This window comes from Podarcis tiliguerta (genome assembly GCF_965153285.1).
Source record: "Podarcis tiliguerta genome assembly, chromosome: 1".
Taxonomy (NCBI): domain Eukaryota; kingdom Metazoa; phylum Chordata; class Lepidosauria; order Squamata; family Lacertidae; genus Podarcis; species Podarcis tiliguerta.
The window spans coordinates 89423089-89440270 of record NC_139534.1 but is presented as its reverse complement, the minus strand read 5'-3'; the positions used below and the strand labels follow the sequence as shown (position 1 = coordinate 89440270).

Sequence of the window (17182 nt, the reverse complement as noted above, 5' to 3'; positions counted from 1 at the left end):
GATAATCATGAATACGAATTAGGAAACCTTAACCTATAAACACTTGATGAAATGCATTTGGGTCTGGGGAAAGTGTGTGTGCAACTTTTGAGAAAAAATTAGTGGTTACAGGTGTTAAGCAGCAGACAATCCATTCTAAGGCTGCAGCCCTATATCCACTTGTATTGGAATGTACCCAACTTAACTCAGTGGAACTTATTTTTGAGAAGACATCTCACTGTAATACCTCTCAAGAATGTGCCCTAAAAGAACAGAGGTCAGATCACAAGCAACTAAGCCCAGCCAACTAGTTTAGGAGGCATGATTTCAATGGGCTCCATAGCACATTTTTGTAGAGTATTGGGCTCAAGATTAAATAGCTTGTACTTAGAGTGGCAGACCTTGGGGCCTCAAATTTCAGCCCCACCTTTCATTCATCGTAATAGTGGCACCCCTGTGGCTCCGTGCCCAGTGCAACCGAATCGGTCGTGCCCCCTCAATCCACCTCTGTAATTAAGGTTGCCAATTTTTGTTGTTCATGAGTTTCTGCTTTTTTTTTTTTTTTACTTCATATTTGAAATTTAGCAGACATGAGAAAAGCCACCACCCCCCTGGTCCTTATTTCCATGCCCCCAAACCTGGTTTCTGTAGTGTAAATCAATGTGCTGTTAGAAGCATATGTTAGCCTTTTGTTTTTTGGCGGGTTAGATTTGCAACCAACTATGCAACTATATACTTCGTATGTGTTGCATTTGAAGCGCTGGTGTGTGTATGTGGTTTACTTTTCAGCGCAATCCTAACCACGTCGACTCAAGAGGCAAATCCTATTGATATCCAATGGGACTTATTCCCGTGTGTGGAGCTAGAATCGCATCCTTAGACCTTTTTTTATGTAAATCCTTAAAAAGACACCCTTTACTTTTCACTCCTAAAGTTATATTTCACCCCCTTTGCTTTTTAGCGCCCATCAGGGGTGCGCAATCCTTCTGGAACCGCAAAATACAACCGCCTTAGTCCTCCAGTCGCTGAAGTAACAACTACGCATACTCCCCGCTCGGCTCTCTCGTCGCCGCTCTAGCCATTCGCTTCTCCTCATCTCCGAGGCTCGGCATCCTAGGCAACTTCTCTCTATGGTGCGGTGAGGTCATAGCATTGCGCCGGGGCGGATGCGACGCGCGGCGCTGAAACCATGGCGGCGGTGGACATACGAGGTAATGGAGACTGGATTCTTTTGCTTTACTGTATCTGCTTAGGCACCTTGTTTAAGGACAGGCCACTGACTCCCGGCTCCCTTCCCGCCCCGTGTGTCTCCATTTTGCCATCCATGTCCGCCAGGGCCCCTGAGGCAGATGCAGAAAGCAGGGTCGACAGGCGTCTGTCGTCTCCATAGGACTGGAAAGGAGGGAGTGGACGAAACCTTTGTGGGAGTCGCAGAATAAAAGTAATTCCAGTTATTTATTTATTTTTAAAGACGCAGTGGAATCAAGTGTCGTTGTCCTTTTTTTAAATAAGACTCGCAATAAGTCCTGCGCCCAAAGACATTGTAACATTGCGCCGATCTGCGGCTGAGATTAGAAGCGATATTAGTGGCTTTGGGGCTTTTGAAATTATAAACATTATTCTGTTGTCGAGAGAGTAGACAAAACAAGGAAAGGAAAGACGCTAATAACATTACAACTCGGGATCACCTAATGAAATTGCCAGGAGGTTCAGGACAAATTCAAAAGAAACAGGTATTTCATAGCGAATAATGTGTTCACTACTCCACACTGTGGCAATAGTCACCAGGTTCAGATGACTTCAAAAAAAGACTGAAACTGAATCAGAAAAGATTTCTGGGTTTGTACTCTTCTCAGTTTTATTTCATTACGTGAGGACTATATATATATCCTTGAGATTCTACCTAGAGTGGCATGTTGCCTGCAGTGTTATAAACTCAGATATATAAGTTAATAGCCGAATAGCACCTTAAACCTAGGTTATGGGGTGGGATGGCATGTTCCCATTTTGCATCATTTTTTGTTATAAGAATAACCTGAAGTGCAGACAACTTTGAGGCATTAAGCTTAATGTTTATTTTTGAAATGATTAAAACTGAATTTCTGACACCTCAAAGAAGAAGAGAATGATTACATTTGTACCTTGGAAGTCAAACAGAATCAGTTCCAGAAGTCTGTTCAACTTCCAAAATGTCTGGAAACCAAGGTGCGGCTTCTGATTGGGTGCAGGAAGCTCCTGCATCCAATCGGAAGCCATGGCAGACATTTGGGTTCCAAAGAACATTTGCAAACCAGAAGACTCACTTCTGGATTTGCGGCATTTGGAAGCCAAAACGTTCAACTTGCAAGGCGTTCAGGATCCAAGGTACGATTGTATTGATTAGGATTTCTTAGTCATTTTGAGTTGGCTATACAGTGGTACCTCTGGATATGAACGGGATCCGTTCCGGAGCCCCGTTCACACCCTGAAGTAAACGTAAGACGCGACTGCACGTGCGCAGCTCGCGTTTTTGCCGCCTCCTTGCATGCGCGTGACGTCATTTTGAGCGGCTGCGCATACGCGAGCGGCAAAATTCCGTTACTTCCGGGTTGCCGCGGAGCGCAACCCGAAAATATTCATCCCGAAGCTACTTCAACCCGAGGTATGACTGTACAGTCATACCTCATGTTACGTTTGCTTCAGGTGGAGCGTTTACAGGTTGCGGCGACCCGGAAGTACTGGAAAGGGTTACTTCCAGGTTTTGGCGCTCGCGCATGCACAAAAATGACATCTTTCGCAGAAGCGGTGAATCATGACCCGTGTGTGTGCAGATGCGGGTTGCATTCTTTTCAGGTTGTGAACGGGCCTAAGAAATGGATCCCGTTGGCAACCAGAGGTACCACTGTAGTTACTTTAAGAAGTATTTAGAAATAGCAGTCAAAGCTAGTCTTTTCAAGTCATTCTGTTTGACACTGATTTTTGCAGGTGTCATGCTAATATGTTGCTGAACCTCTACGCCCTCGAAATCAGCATATGGCAGTGGCTTCGTGCCGTGCTGTATAGGTGGATATTTTCCACTGCAGGCAGATTCCTATTTTATTAATTAATTTCACAGGAAAGGTTCCATTGTTTCCACTGATATTCCCTAATGTGGGAATGCTTTCCCCCATCTTGTATTGCACTTGAAGATAAAGGAGTGACTTTTTGAAGTGTTCCTGTATTTTAGTTTGTACTACAGTGGTACCTCGGGTTGCATACGCTTCAGGTTACATACGCTTCAGGTTACAGACTCCGCTAACCCAGAAATAGTGCTTCAGGCTAAGAACTTTGCTTCAGGATGAGAACAGAAATCGTGCTCCAGCGGCGCGGCAGCAGCAGGATTAGCTAAAGTGGTGCTTCAGGTTAAGAACAGTTTCAGGTTAAGTACATACCTCCGGAACGAATTAAGTACTTAACCCCCAGGTACCACTGTATGGGTAGAAGCCCACAGTGAACAGATATACTAAAAAAATATTGAGGATAGGTATTGCTGAATCTGTGGCATCTGTGGTTTCATTAATTCCCACATTTTAATCTGCTTTTATGAAAGAAGGTAAATTGCTGCATTGAGAGAAACCTTTCTCTATAGCAGTAGAATGGAGCAAGGCACATTTACATAATAATAAGACCATCTCTTTGCTTGCCTCTGCTTTATGCAAGAGTTTGAGCAGCACATTGTTGATGCAGCATATGTATTATTCATAGCCCTATTTATGCTGCATTAATCATGGGTTCCTAAGCATCTAGATATGCTTTCTATAAGATTGCTGAAACAATGTAAAGTGGTACTTCGGTTTTCGAACGTCTCCGTTGACGAACGTTTCGGTTTACGAACGCTGTACTCCTGGAAGTAAATGCTTCAGTTTTCAAACACACCTCAGAAGTTGAACATGCCACACGGCTTCGGCTGAGTGCAAGATCCTGAGGCCTAGCTGTCAACTGTTGAGTCCTGAGCACCTATGCAACACGGAGGTGATATTTGGGCTTATTTGGTGACTGTGCAATCAATCTGTGCTCATCTCATCTCAGGATCTCTCTTGCAACCAATTTGTTTTTGTGACTGTGCAATCAATCTGTGTTCACTCAAACTTCCTCTCCAGTCAGACATGCACCTTAGAATAGTTGCAGTGGCAGTCCTGGGTTTGCAAGTAGTATTGGTGGAAACATATTACCGTATGTTCCTGCATCATTTCTGACACTTCTGCATACCCTTTTATCTTGCACTATGGATACATTTCCTGCATTGGAAGCAGTGTTGGAAACTCCCATTGTTCTAGGTGCTTTTTGTGAAAAAGAATTTCATTAGAGCAAGCAGTTTCTGAGCTCTGGGTGCAGTACTGCACCTAATATTTCAGATTAAAACTGCACAGTGGAAGGAAAGGAGGACCTTTTTCTGCTTCCCCACTTGAAGCTACTCTCTGAAGACTGGAGAAGAGACCCTCTTAAGAATATTAGGAGGGCAGGCAGGGGAAGCATGGCTTTGTTTTTTGCAGCCTTCAGATGAGGACTAGACCATGTGAAAAATGAATTTAAAATTTTAGCTTCAGTTCATTCATTTTCAGCTTTGTATTCCAGTTATAAAAATATGTGCCTAGATATTCCATTGTTGGGCCCAAAACATAGGTTTAAGGTGCCATTTAGTGCCTAGCTTTCATATTTCAGTTTCTAACACTGATTGGAAGTCAAGTGGAACTTCTGTGATTCCCACTGTGGTTTAAAATGGTTGTGCTTTGGCTCCAAACTTTCTTCATCCACTTTCTTAAGCATTGAGAAGTATCGCTACACTTGCCTTGCTGCAAACCCCATATCAAAGCCAGCACAGAGGACATGTTCTGCATATTAATTTAGTGCTTCCTCAAACCTTACTTTCTACATTACATTTTAAAAATAACTGTTTCACCTTTAAAACTTGTGTGCTTCGTCCCTTCTTGAGACTTCCAGGTATAGGGCGGTATACAAATTCAACAAACAACAGCAACAACAAAAGTTTTGTACAAAGTTGAGAGATTGACTACCCTTTAGAGAAAGTCTGCCAACTTCCTGGTGCTTGAAACCAGTTCCCCATAGAGCAGGTCCTTGGGGAACCTGCCATACTCTGAGCTCCAAGCACCCATTGAAGCAGGTGGATAGTGGTGAACCAGCATTTTATTGACCAGGGCTGCCCGGCTTAAGGTGGGCAGTAGCTGACCAGTGAGACACAATCTCTCACACTGATGAAGACTATCGCTATTGTAACTATACTTGTGCTAACCATTCATTTCTCTTTCTCCTCCAGATAACCTCTTGGGAATTTCCTGGGTTGATAGTGCTTGGATTCCAATATTAAACAGTGGAAGTGTGTTGGATTATTTCTCAGAGCGTAGCAACCCATTCTATGATCGAACGTGCAACAATGAAATGGTCAAAATGCAAAGGCTATCGCTGGATCACCTAAAGTAAGTTACTGCTAGACATTGGTAAAGTAATCCTATAAAACAGGAATAGGGAATGTTCAGCCTACAGACCTGATTCATCCCAGCAGGTCTCCCTATTTGGTCCTATTTGTTTCAGGGACACCATGGCCAAGTGCTACAGCTCTCTTCATATATACAGTGGTGCCCCGCAAGACGAATGCCTCGCAAGACGGAAAACCCGCTAGACGAAAGGGTTTTCCGTTTTCAGAGGTGCTTCGCAGGACGAATTTCTCTATGGGCTTGCTTCGCAAGACGAAAATGTCTTGCGATTCCTGGGGGTTTTTTTTCGCTCCCCACCCCCTTTTTCTAAGGCACTAAGCTGCTAATAGCCTTTTAGCAGCTAATCCGCTAATCCCTTAAGCCTTTAATAGCCGCTAATAGCTGCTAAACTGCTAATAGCGCTAATCCGCTAATAGGGTTGCTTCGCAAGACGAAAAAACCGCTAGACGAAGAGACTCGCGGAATGGATTAATTTCGTCTTGCGAGGCACCACTGTATGTTAGTTGGCATTGCCTGCAAGCCCTGTTCTCAAGCAGTTTCCAGTTTCCTGACAACCAACTGGCTGATGCGTGATTGGAAACTGCTGTGTGAAGCATTTTGCTAGCTCTTTGCTTGCAGTGTGAGAAATGATGGCAAAGCTCCTAGTGCAGCTCTTTCCAAGTGCCCGACAGCCACCTGGTTGTCACGTGCTTTGGAAGCATTATGCAAGGGACTTAAACACCCACCAGTCACCTGATGTAATTATGACACCACATGATTGACAGAAGGATAGTCCAGCCCACCTTTCACAACTGGCCCGCTGGAGTGGGGAAAGAGGAGGGTCTGGGCTGTTGAGACTAAAAGTTTCCTTCTGCGGTTATAAAACAAGGTTTAGAATGGTAGTTGTCACCTGTGAAAAGTAAACACTACCAGCAATTGAAGTACTAAAGCCAGAGATGATAGAACTTTCCCCCTCTCTTTGTCCCTATTTTTCCTTGACAGCTGATTCACTTAAACTGCTTGCCCTGCCCTTTTCTATAAGCAGAAGACAATCACCCAATTTGTCTTATGCTATGGATGAAATAGGGACCCGGGTGGCGCTGTGGGTAAAAGCCTCAGTGCCTAGGACTTGCCGATCGAAAGGTCGGGGTTCGAATCCCCGCGGCGGAGTGCGCTCCCGTCGCTCGGTCCCAGCGCCTGCCAACCTAGCAGTTCGAAAGCACCCCCGGGTGCAAGTAGATAAATAGGGACCGCTTACTAGCGGGAAGGTAAATGGTGTTCCGTGTGATGCGCTGGCTCACCAGGTGCAGCTTGTCACGCTGGCCACGTGACCCGGAAGTGTCTGCGGACAGCGCTGGCTCCCGGCCTCTAGAGTGAGATGAGCGCACAACCCTAGAGTCTGTCAAGACTGGCCCGTACGGGCAGGGGTACCTTTACCTTTATGGATGAAATATGGGTTCAATGATTCTGGCTTATGTAAGATTAGAGAAATGCCTGTTAACTGGTGGTCTACTGAAAGTTTCTTATTCTGTTTTGAAATGGTAGATGTTGAATGACTAAGATACTGTGTGTCAAAAGTGATTAAAGCATTTACATTTGTAATCTATTTTGTTCCATGCATATGAGAAATTGACAACCTTCCTGTTGATTATAGAATGCTCTGCAACACAGTTGTCTGCATATTTTAACATCAACTAAAGTTGGAGCTATAAAAGATTGCTTTAATTAATGTTAAATTAAAATTCATTTCAAGATGAACAACATCATAACTGTTCCAGATAATTTTTTCTATTGCTGTTAAAGGATAGCTTTATTAAGTATATTCAAAATAAACAATGAACAAATATATTTATTGGGAAAGACATACTAATGAGCCCAAGGAAGCAAGCACTGTTTCTTTTTTTACATTGGAAAAAGAGCCTAGAGAGTAATTTAAGTGGTCTCATTAGTAAGCAGTTACCTTGAAATCTCCTTTGTCTTTTATTTCTATTTGCTCTGAAAATGCTGTACAATAAGATAACTCTTTTATTTTTGAATATTCTGAAATTTCCTAATGAAGTCCTTGTTAGTACACTTTGTGGCTGCGATCCTTTATAGTGTTGCACTTCCAAACCTGCAGAGATTCAGAATCCAATAACCACACTAATCAAATCCAAATATGAACACTTGATTTTAAATCATCCTATGGTTCTGTGGGTTAAACCACAGAGCCTAGGGCTTGCAGATCAGAAGGTCGGCAGTTTGAATCCCCGCGACGGGGTGAGCTCGGTCCCTGCTCCTGCCAACCTAGCAGTTCTGAAGCACGAAGTGCAAGTAGATAAATAGGTACCGCTCCGCCGGGAAGGTAAATGGCGTTTCCGTGCACTGCTCTGGTTCACCAGAAGCGGCTTAGTCATGCTGGCCACATGACCCGGAACCTGTACGCTGGCTCCCTCGGCCAGTAAAGTGAGATGAGCGCCACAACCCCACTCATCCGTGACCGGACCTAACGGTCAGGGGTCCCTTTACCTATGGTGATGTTAAGCTATTGGTGAATTTGGTGGGAGTCCAGCTGGTGACAAATTTATTAAGGACAGCAGTATGAAACCCGATAGATTTAGAGCAAATAGATCCATCAGGTGACTGTCAGAAAATTACTAGGATCTAGGACAAGTTATTGTGTGGGACGCGGGTGGCGCTGTGGGTAAAACCTCAGCACCTAGGGCTTGCCGATCGCATGGTCGGCAGTTCGAATCCCCGTGGCAGGGTGCGCTCCCGTCGTTTGGTCCCAGCGCCTGCCAACCTAGCAGTTCGGAAGCACTCCCGGGTGCAAGTAGATAAATAGGGACCGCTTACTAGCGGGAAGGTAAATGGCGTTTCCATGTGCGGCTCTGGCTCACCAGAGCAGCGATGTCACGCTGGCCACGTGACCCAGAAGTGTCTCCGGACAGCGCTGGCCCCCGGCCTCTTGAGTGAGATGGGCGCACAACCCTAGAGTCTGTCAAGACTGGCCCGTACGGGGAGGGGTACCTTTACCTTTTAGGACAAGTTATTACATGATTTGGTCCAAGAGGGGCACACTTGGAAGTGTGCACTAGATGACCCTTTGGGTCTCTCCTAATTCTGTAATACAATGATTCTATAGGTGTGATCAGTCAGCGGGAGACTTGTACTTTCAGTTGGCTTCTTTAGCCTCTACAATAAATAGTAGTTTTATCTCCTTGTTCAGTCTTGTCTTTATTCTTTCAGTCAAATGGTTGGAGTGGAATATATCCTTTTACATGCACAAGAGCCAATTCTCTTCATTATTCGTAAGCAGCAAAGACAGAGTCCGACACATGGTAAGGATTTGCACAGTATTTTGTGGAGGACAAGATGGAAACAAATAACAAAAAAAAAAAGGATGGGTACGTTGCTTCCCTGTGCAGATGCAGTGCTCACATACAGAGGAATCTTCACAGGGCTAAGCAAATCTATGTTCTCCAACCTCCCCTCAGTGCACATACAGGAAGTGATTTGTTGTTTTTGAAGAACAAGAGGTCTCTGCATATCCCCATCCAGGCTTTCTATTCTGCTTGATCAAGTGAAGCTCTCATATCTTGAGCAAACGGGGAGGAATCTGGGCATACAGAAGGTGCATATTCCACCTCCAATTTCTCATATCAGCTTGTGGCTTTTGGGGGGGGGGGCAGGGGGATGGACAGAAATGAGAATCCTGTGTTTAGTGCTGTGCCCACACAGGAAAGGATCATAGCCTATGCATACTTCTGAATGCTCCACCTGCTTTTGTTTTCCTGTTCACAGAAGCATAGGTAGAAATGTTAGCTCCCAGAATTCATGTTGCGGTTACATTTTCTTCCTGAATTTTGCTTTATGGTCTAATTTCCTTTTTGAAATAGTAAAAGAATGCCCTCTTGTGGCAAAAGGCAAATAGTGCTGGTAAAAACATGCCTATTTGCAGTCCTATGTTTTTAGCAGTGTTGATGACTTGTTATAACTATGCATTGCTTGTCATGTATAATCTCTGTATGTAAAGAGAAGTAATTCCTCCCCACTGAGCAATAAGCCACTGCATAGTCAATCTTAAAAACAAAACCTGCAGTATATAACTCAATATATAATTATAAATAAAAACCAGGTGATGTGACAACAAACAGAACAACTTCTGAATGCAGTTGTAAAATATCATTAATAATTTTTTGGAAGAGTAAGTTCTGTTTCACTAATGCATTACAGTTCTTTGAGTGTGCCAGCAAGCATATAGATAGATGTGATCCAGTTGACACAGTGCATTTGGCTTTCAAAAAGCTTTAACAAAATACCTCACCCAAGACTCCTGAGTAAGCTTAGCTCCCATGGAATAAGAGGAAAGGACTTCTTGTGGATCAGGAATTGGTTAAGGTGCAGGAAGCAGAGAAGAATGGACAGTTCTCTGAATGAAGACATCTAGAAAGTAGAGTCCCCCAAGAATCAGTATTGGAATCTAAACTTCTTAAGTTGTTTATGAATGACCCAGAGTTAGGGTGAGCAGTGAGGAGGCCAGGTTGCTGATGGTACAAGACAGCTTAAGGTCATTAAAACAAAAAGGGAATTCAGAGAGCTCCAAAAGGACCTCTCCAAGCTGAGCGAATGGGCAGTAAAATGGCAAATGCATTTCAGCGTAAACAAGTGCAGCCTGGAGAGCAGTACAGCAGCAATTTCCCATCTCATATACTGTGACTGAGTGAAGGTAAAAGCCAGATATAAAATAACATTAAAATTCATTTTACAAGTGCACACTCTCAGATATAAACAAACCTGAAGGTCTGTAGTCTGCAGGGATAAGATCCAGACACAGATGCAGGTTTCTTTTCCTTTTCCTAATGAACATTTGCATGTTTCATTTAAAGACTCCCCAGGTGTTGAGAAAAATGTAAGAAAAGTAACAGGATTTTAAAAAAAGAACTTACAAGAAGGACTACATGCACACAAAGCAGTCCTGTAGGAACATAATGTTTGAAACCACTAAGCAGTCATTTCATTTTTTTCATTTTTTTCTATAGTTTTACAGCTTGTACCTTCTGTTTAAAAATTCTCTTAGGGCAGGGGATAGTGCAATCGCATAATAAAAGAAATAATAAAAATACCCATAAGTAACAAGGATAAAAGAACAAAAGCAAAATGGAGCATGGCAATACAGTGGTGCCTCGCAAGACGAAAAGAATCCGTTCCGCGAGTCTTTTCGTCTTGCGGTTTTTTCGTCTTGCGAAGCAAGCCCATTAGCGGATTAGCGCTATTGACAGTTTAAGGGCTAAAAACGGCTTTTTAAGGCTTAAGGGATTAGCGGTTTTGCTGCTAAAATGCTTTTAGCAGCTTAGCGCTTCAGAAAAAGGGGTTTTGGAGCGAAAAAAAATGGCAAGAATTTTCGTCAATTTTCGTCTTGCGAAGCAAGCCCATAGGGAAATTTGTCTTGCGAAGCGCCTCTGCAAACGGAAAACCCTTTCGTCTTGTGGGTTTTCCGTCTTGCGAGGCATTCGTCTTGCGGGGCACCACTGTATTGCCAAGAGCAGACTTAAAAAAGTAGATTTTTTAAAGGTCTAGGGAAAATAAAAAGATATTTTAATAAAAAGGTAAAGGCATGAAAAGACACCATGTATCTTCACCATGTAGGAGATCTTGGAGACAATATTAACATGGACAGGTATGTGATGAAAGCATAGCAGGGGGCTACCGTAGGTGGATATTTTCCCTTTAAAAAAATGGGAGGGACACACACACTAAACACAGGGAGGAATACTCCTCTCCCTTGTTCTCGATATACAGCTCAGGTTGAGGCTTGCCTGTACAGTCGTACCTTGTTTTGCAACCAGGATCCATTCCGGAGGCTCTGTCACTAGCCAAAAAGACGCAGGGCAAAGCGCCGTGCCTGCGCACGTGCACAGAGCAGTTTGCACTTCTGTGCATGCGCAAAGTGCGGTTTAGCGCTTCTGCGCATGCACAAGCTGCAAACCCAGAAGTAACCCATTCCGGTAATTCCGGGTTTGCCACGGACATTTGCCAGAATGGACGCTAGACGAGGCGGACATTCATGGAGGTATTACTGTACAGTCTCAAAATGTTTTCTTTCCCATGTTATTTTGCTCAAGTGTTGGGCTAGCAATAAAGCATGAGGAGAAAAAGCCATTCAATCCCATCCCGTCCCTCCTGGCTTTCTTCATGTTTTAATCATGGGTTGAGATTTGCTCTAACCATTGAGTTTTTCTCCCCAATACTTGCTTCAAAAGTAAAAAAAGTGGAAGAAGACTGAGCCCCCACAAACTGAGCCCTACTGGGCCACATATGAGAGAAATTAGGCACTCTGCTTGATTTTGGATAGTAGGCTTGAATGTCCCATGACCGATGTACCAAATACACTTGCAATGACAGTTGTTCATCTAGTGTTTTGGTAGCTGGACTAATGTTGTGCTTTTCGTTTATAGTTACCCCACTGGCTGATTATTACATTATTGCTGGAGTGATTTATCAGGCCCCTGACTTGGGATCAGTTGTAAACTCCAGAGTGGTAAGTCTCTGTCCTGTATTCTTATAATGAAGGTATTAGCAATGCAAGTGCTTTGGGGTTTTTTCCCCTTGTTTGTCCTCAGGTTTGGGGGCAAAACGTGTGAAAAACAGATCTCCACCTTTTGTGAAAAATGTATGTGTTGTAGGAAGTAAGAAGATTTACTGTTGTTCTGGACTGTTGACTTTTGAATGGTGTCTTGTTCTTAAGTTTAAGGTTGAATATGCCCTGTATCAGAATAGGTTCCCCCCCCCCCTTAGAGGGAGTGTTCCCAAAGTGGGGTACCACATCTCAGAAGGCCCCCTCAATGGTTACCAACTACCTAACTTCAGAAGATGGAGATATTTGATCCCTGAAGATGTATATGTACTAGAGAAATTACTTCTGAGCATGTGCGGACTACCTTGCATTTACTCCATGTGTTCCCACCTCCTAAGTGAAAGATCTGGCTCAATGGTATTATTCAATCCCCCTCCCAATCTTCCAGCCTCTGTGCATGAAGGTACAGGGAGATTCCACCCCAACTGGACTACCTATGTATAATGGCATTTATTTTGTGAGTTGGCTGGCTAAAATATAGCACAATGTGGGAAATCATGTATCTTGTTACAAACTTATTTTTTCCAAGCTCAGTGCAGTACATGGAATCCAGTCAGCTTTTGAAGAAGCCATGTCCTACTGCCGCTATCACCCTTCGAAAGGCTATTGGTGGCATTTCAAAGATCAAGAGGAACGAGGTAGCATTCTAGGCTTTAAAATACATGCTCTTTCTCCTTTGATAGAAATTGTGGGCTTGGGTTTGGTGTGTTGACTTCTCTGAAATGCCTGTCTGTTCTGCTGGTTTATAAATGAATGAATGAATGAATGTACCACAGGAGTTGGAAAGAGTTAAAACATTCCAGAAAAGTAATGGTGTCAACACAGTGTCATTTTAGGTGTCTGGGCATGTAGGATGGGGCACTGTTGGTGGAAGTGAAAGCTTACATTAATTTAATTCTGCAGGGATACCAAATCAATTGAAGGAGCTTAGGGAAGATATAAAGTAAGCAGAAGGGGGAAACCTTTCTGGAAAGTTGTAGAAAATTAAATGTTAACTTCTGCTGCAAAACTAACCAACCAAAGAAGACAAGAAGCTTTATTTTGTAAATGAAGAATGGACAGATAAAAGAAAGTTAAAAGTTTATGTTCTGATGGGATGCTTCATTACAATCTCTAAATTATTTTCAGATAAAGCCAAACCCAAAGCCAAAAAAAAGGAAGAACCAAGCTCCATTTTCCAGAGACAACGTGTAGATGCATTACTCCTAGATCTGAGGCAAAAATTTCCCCCGAAGTTTGTGCAGGTATTAGTTGGGCTAACACTTTAACTGATAATACAGTGGTACCTCGGGTTACAAACACCTTGGGTTACAAATACTTTGGGTTACAGACTCCGCTAACCTGGAAGTAGTACCTTGGGTTAAGAACTTTACCTCAGGATGAGAACAAAAATTGTGCGCTGGCGGCAGCAGGAGGCCCCATTAGCTAAAGTGGTACCTCAGGTTAAGAACTGTTTCAGGTTAAGAATGGACCTCCGGAACGAATAAGTTCGTAACCAGAGGTACCACTGTACATCAATTGGATGTATTAAGGTTATGTACTGTAGGTGTTAGAGCTGTCATTCAAGCCTAAAGGTTGGCATCTGTTATGGTTGGCATCTTCAACCTATTTATTTATTGAATTTATATACTGCCCTATACCCGGGGGCATCTCTTGTTAGCTGGTTTCATATGTTACTTGATTTTTAAAAGTGTGATTATTAAAAGTGATATAATTTGACTTTCCTGTGCAAAAATGTAATTTGGAAATCTCTTGTGTAATGAAAGCCATTGCACAAGGCTATATATTTGGCTTCTGCAAGATTAAGTTCTGCCTCAAAAACCTATTATTTGAGAGTGTCAACAAGCATATACATACACAGAAGTTGTCTAATTGACATGCTGTACTTATTTTTTTTAAATAAAAAAAATCAACTAAATGGTTTTTTATATAGGGCAGCAGTTCTTAATAGGACAATAGCAAGATCATGCCAAAGCCAGATGCATGTATTTTTTTATTAGTGACTGTTTTTCTTTTTCCTCTTCTTCACAGCAAAAGTCTGGAGAAAAACCCATTCCAGGTGAGAATTCAGTCATTGTTTTTAAACAGAACTAAATCAAAAGACGGGGACGCAGGTGGCGCTGTGGGTAAAACCTCAGTGCCTAGGACTTGCTGATCGTAAGGTCGGCGGTTCGAATCCCCGCGGTGGGGTGAGCTCCTGTTGTTTGGTCCCAGCTCCTGCCCACCTAGCAGTTCGAAAGTACCCCTAAGTGCAAGTAGATAAATAGGTACCGCTTTATAGCGGGAAGGTAAACGGCGTTTCCGTGTGCGGCACTGGTGCTGGCTCACCAGTGCAGCTTCGTCACGCTGGCCACGTCACCCGGAAGTGTCTTTGGACGGCACCGGCTCCCGGCCTCTTAAGTGAGATGAGCGCACAACCCTAGAGTCGGTCACGACTGGCCCGTACAGGCAGGGGTACCTTTACCTTTTTTAAATCAAAAGACATTGCAATTTTCTTTTCAGCTGAGGCTTATGGGAATATTGCCACTGTCTAAAGTCATGTTCACTATAGAGAGTGAGTAGGGGAAGAGAGAGCGACGTTCACTGTGCTGGGACCCTAAAAAATCACCACTTTATAAGCATTCTGGGTGCAGATTCTCTAGTATGAATAGAAAATCTGAATGCAGCAATTCAAGTTACTGCTTTATTCTGGCAGTTTTGCATTAGAAAACAATCTTACAGAAGAATCATATATATAAAGCTGTTAGAATTAGATTTTCTTGGTTTTATTTTTCCAGTGGATCAGATCAAGAAGGAGCCAGAGCCAACCCCTGAAGCTACAAAACAAGAGGAGAAGGACACGACTAAGATCACCCAACAGAGCACCAGCACCAAAGGACCGCCAGAGAAACGGATGAGACTGCAATGACAGAAGGGAAGATTATACTCTTAAAATACAATACAGCAAGGAAAGGAATGACAACTGCGTGGTGGACTTTTGATATTTCAAGGCTCTTTTCTTTTGAACTGTTTACAAACCTGTTAGCTGCAAACCTTTAGCTACATACAGGAAGAAATAGTTTGGCCTTTTCCCTATTTTAATATAGAAGGCTGTATTTCATCTAGTGTACCTAACCCCCAGTGTCATATCTTTGGCTAGAAACCTGTCCTCTTTTATTAAGCTTAGACCTTGGAAAAAGATGCTTCAGGAAAGACCATCAAGAAAAAGCAAATGCAAAACTAGCTAATTCCTTGATCATTATTTTACCCCTCTTTTTTACATGTACTACAGAATAACAAATGTGTGGCAGGATTATGTGAAGAAATGAGCAAGTTATGCTTTGGGCTTTGAAGAAAGGTGTTGGCAGTAGATGAAAATATTTTCAAAACTGTTTTACAGAATCCATATAATTGGAAGTGAAATGTAGGCTGAAATTTCAAAATTTTCTTGTTAACTATCTCAGTAAATAACATAATTGGAACAATCACTCTCTTTATAAGCTTTTGAGTCCATAATGCTTTATATAGCGATAAAGTTTTACCTTTGTTAATTTTTTGTAACTGTACAGTGTAATGTTGAAATAAACTCAGGTACTCTGGTTTTTGAACTTACATATTAAATTTATTCTACATATTAAATTTATTCTACCCCATATTACCCTCTAATTAAAGTTGGTGAGAGAATAAGTTGCACTTATCATCTCTGCCACATAATGAACTTACCAGATTGTATTTGCCTGTTGTAATTTGACCTGTTTATTATGGTTAATGTCAGGGCAAGAAATAATATATAAAAAGTTGAGCCTTTTATGTAATTAGCATTGCCCCAGATACTGTATTTTTCGCTCCATACGACACACCCTTTTCCTCCTAAAAAGTAAGGGGAAATGTCTATGCGTCTTATGGAGCAAATGTGTGGTCCCTGGAGCTGAATCACCCGAGTGCAGTGTGCACCGTTGCCACACCCTCCTGGGTTGCTGACAGCCTCTCCTTTCCCCTGGGAAGGTTTGGGAGTGGTGGGCAAGCTGTGCGCTGTTGCCCCACACTCCTGGGCTGCTCTCTTTGAGAGAGGCTTTGCCAACGGACTCCCCTTTGCCCTGATGGCTCTGGGAATGTTGGCCAGAGGATGGCGAGAAGAGGCAGCTTCTGAGAGAGGGGAGGAAGAGGACGGAGAGGAGGGGACCAAGAAGCGGGAAAGGAGGTAGGTTGCCGTGAGTGGAGAGTCATGGTAGAGTTGAAAGGAGAGGCATCAACGAAGGGGAGAAATTGCAGATGTTGGCTGAGGAGTTTGGGCAAAAGGGATAGAGAGGAGGAGGCTGGAAAAGGGGCCTGTGCTGCTTGGGGAGGGGGAGAAAAAAGTGGGGAGAAGGAAAGCCTCCCAAGCCTCCGCGGGAGGAGAGCGATCCCTGCAGAGGCTTAGGATGGAAGCTGTGGCCCGCCAACCATATGGCTGACGGGCACACAGCTTCCCTCCCAAGCCTCTGAGGGGATCGCTCTCCTCCTGAGGAGGCTGTGATTCAGAAATTTTTTTTATTGTTTTCCTCTAAAAACTAGGTGAGTCTTATGGTCAGGTGTGTCTTATGGAGTGAAAAATACGGTAATAGGAAGATGGAGTATGAAGAATTACACTGGTGAGCTCCTTTTAAGTCAAATGAAGCCACAAACATCAAGTTGTCCAAATTAATGTTGCCGGCCCTGGTTCTACTGGCACAGTATTAATAGCTGCCTGGCTATGCAAATAGGACAAAGACAGTGATCAAAGCAGGTAACATCTCTAGATGTGCTGTACTACCTTACTGGTGGGACAATTTTTATTAAGACAAAAAGTCAGGATAAATTTCTGCTACCTGCCTGCTGCATATCATAGAATTGTAGCGTTGGAAGGGACCACAAGGGTTATCTAGTCCAACCCCCTGCAATGCAAGAATCTCAGCTAAACCATCCTACACTCCTTGGATAAACATCCCGTTGGCTTTCAAAGAAGGCAAAACAGGTTCCATCTTCCAAAGTAGGTGTACCATCACCTTAATCCAAGGAGATTGGTGAGTTCATGTGTAACATTTGAAACTTTACATTATCTGGAATTTGCTGCTATTGCTACTACTAAGCATGACATGCTAGGTGTCATATATATAGGAAAAAGTCCTAAGAGTCATTC

At 43.1% G+C, this 17182-nt stretch overlaps 1 protein-coding gene across 2 annotated transcripts; it reads left to right on the top strand.

Moving 5' to 3' along the window:
- The first annotated feature begins 1041 nt into the window (after nt 1–1041).
- Nucleotides 1042–15636, top strand: MED6 (mediator complex subunit 6). 2 transcript variants are annotated; one of them, XM_083399123.1, is made up of 8 exons: nt 1042–1190; nt 5273–5432; nt 8658–8749; nt 11867–11949; nt 12575–12683; nt 13174–13289; nt 14077–14104; nt 14823–15636. In XM_083399123.1, exons 1-8 carry the CDS (start codon nt 1169–1171, stop codon nt 14951–14953), a joined length of 741 nt encoding a protein of 246 aa, XP_083255249.1. In that variant the 5' UTR covers nt 1042–1168; the 3' UTR covers nt 14954–15636. The 2 variants fall into 2 exon arrangements, with proteins under 2 accessions (XP_083255249.1, XP_083255250.1); XM_083399124.1 differs by having other exon boundaries at nt 1160–1420.
- The last annotated feature ends 1546 nt before the right edge of the window (nt 15637–17182 follow it).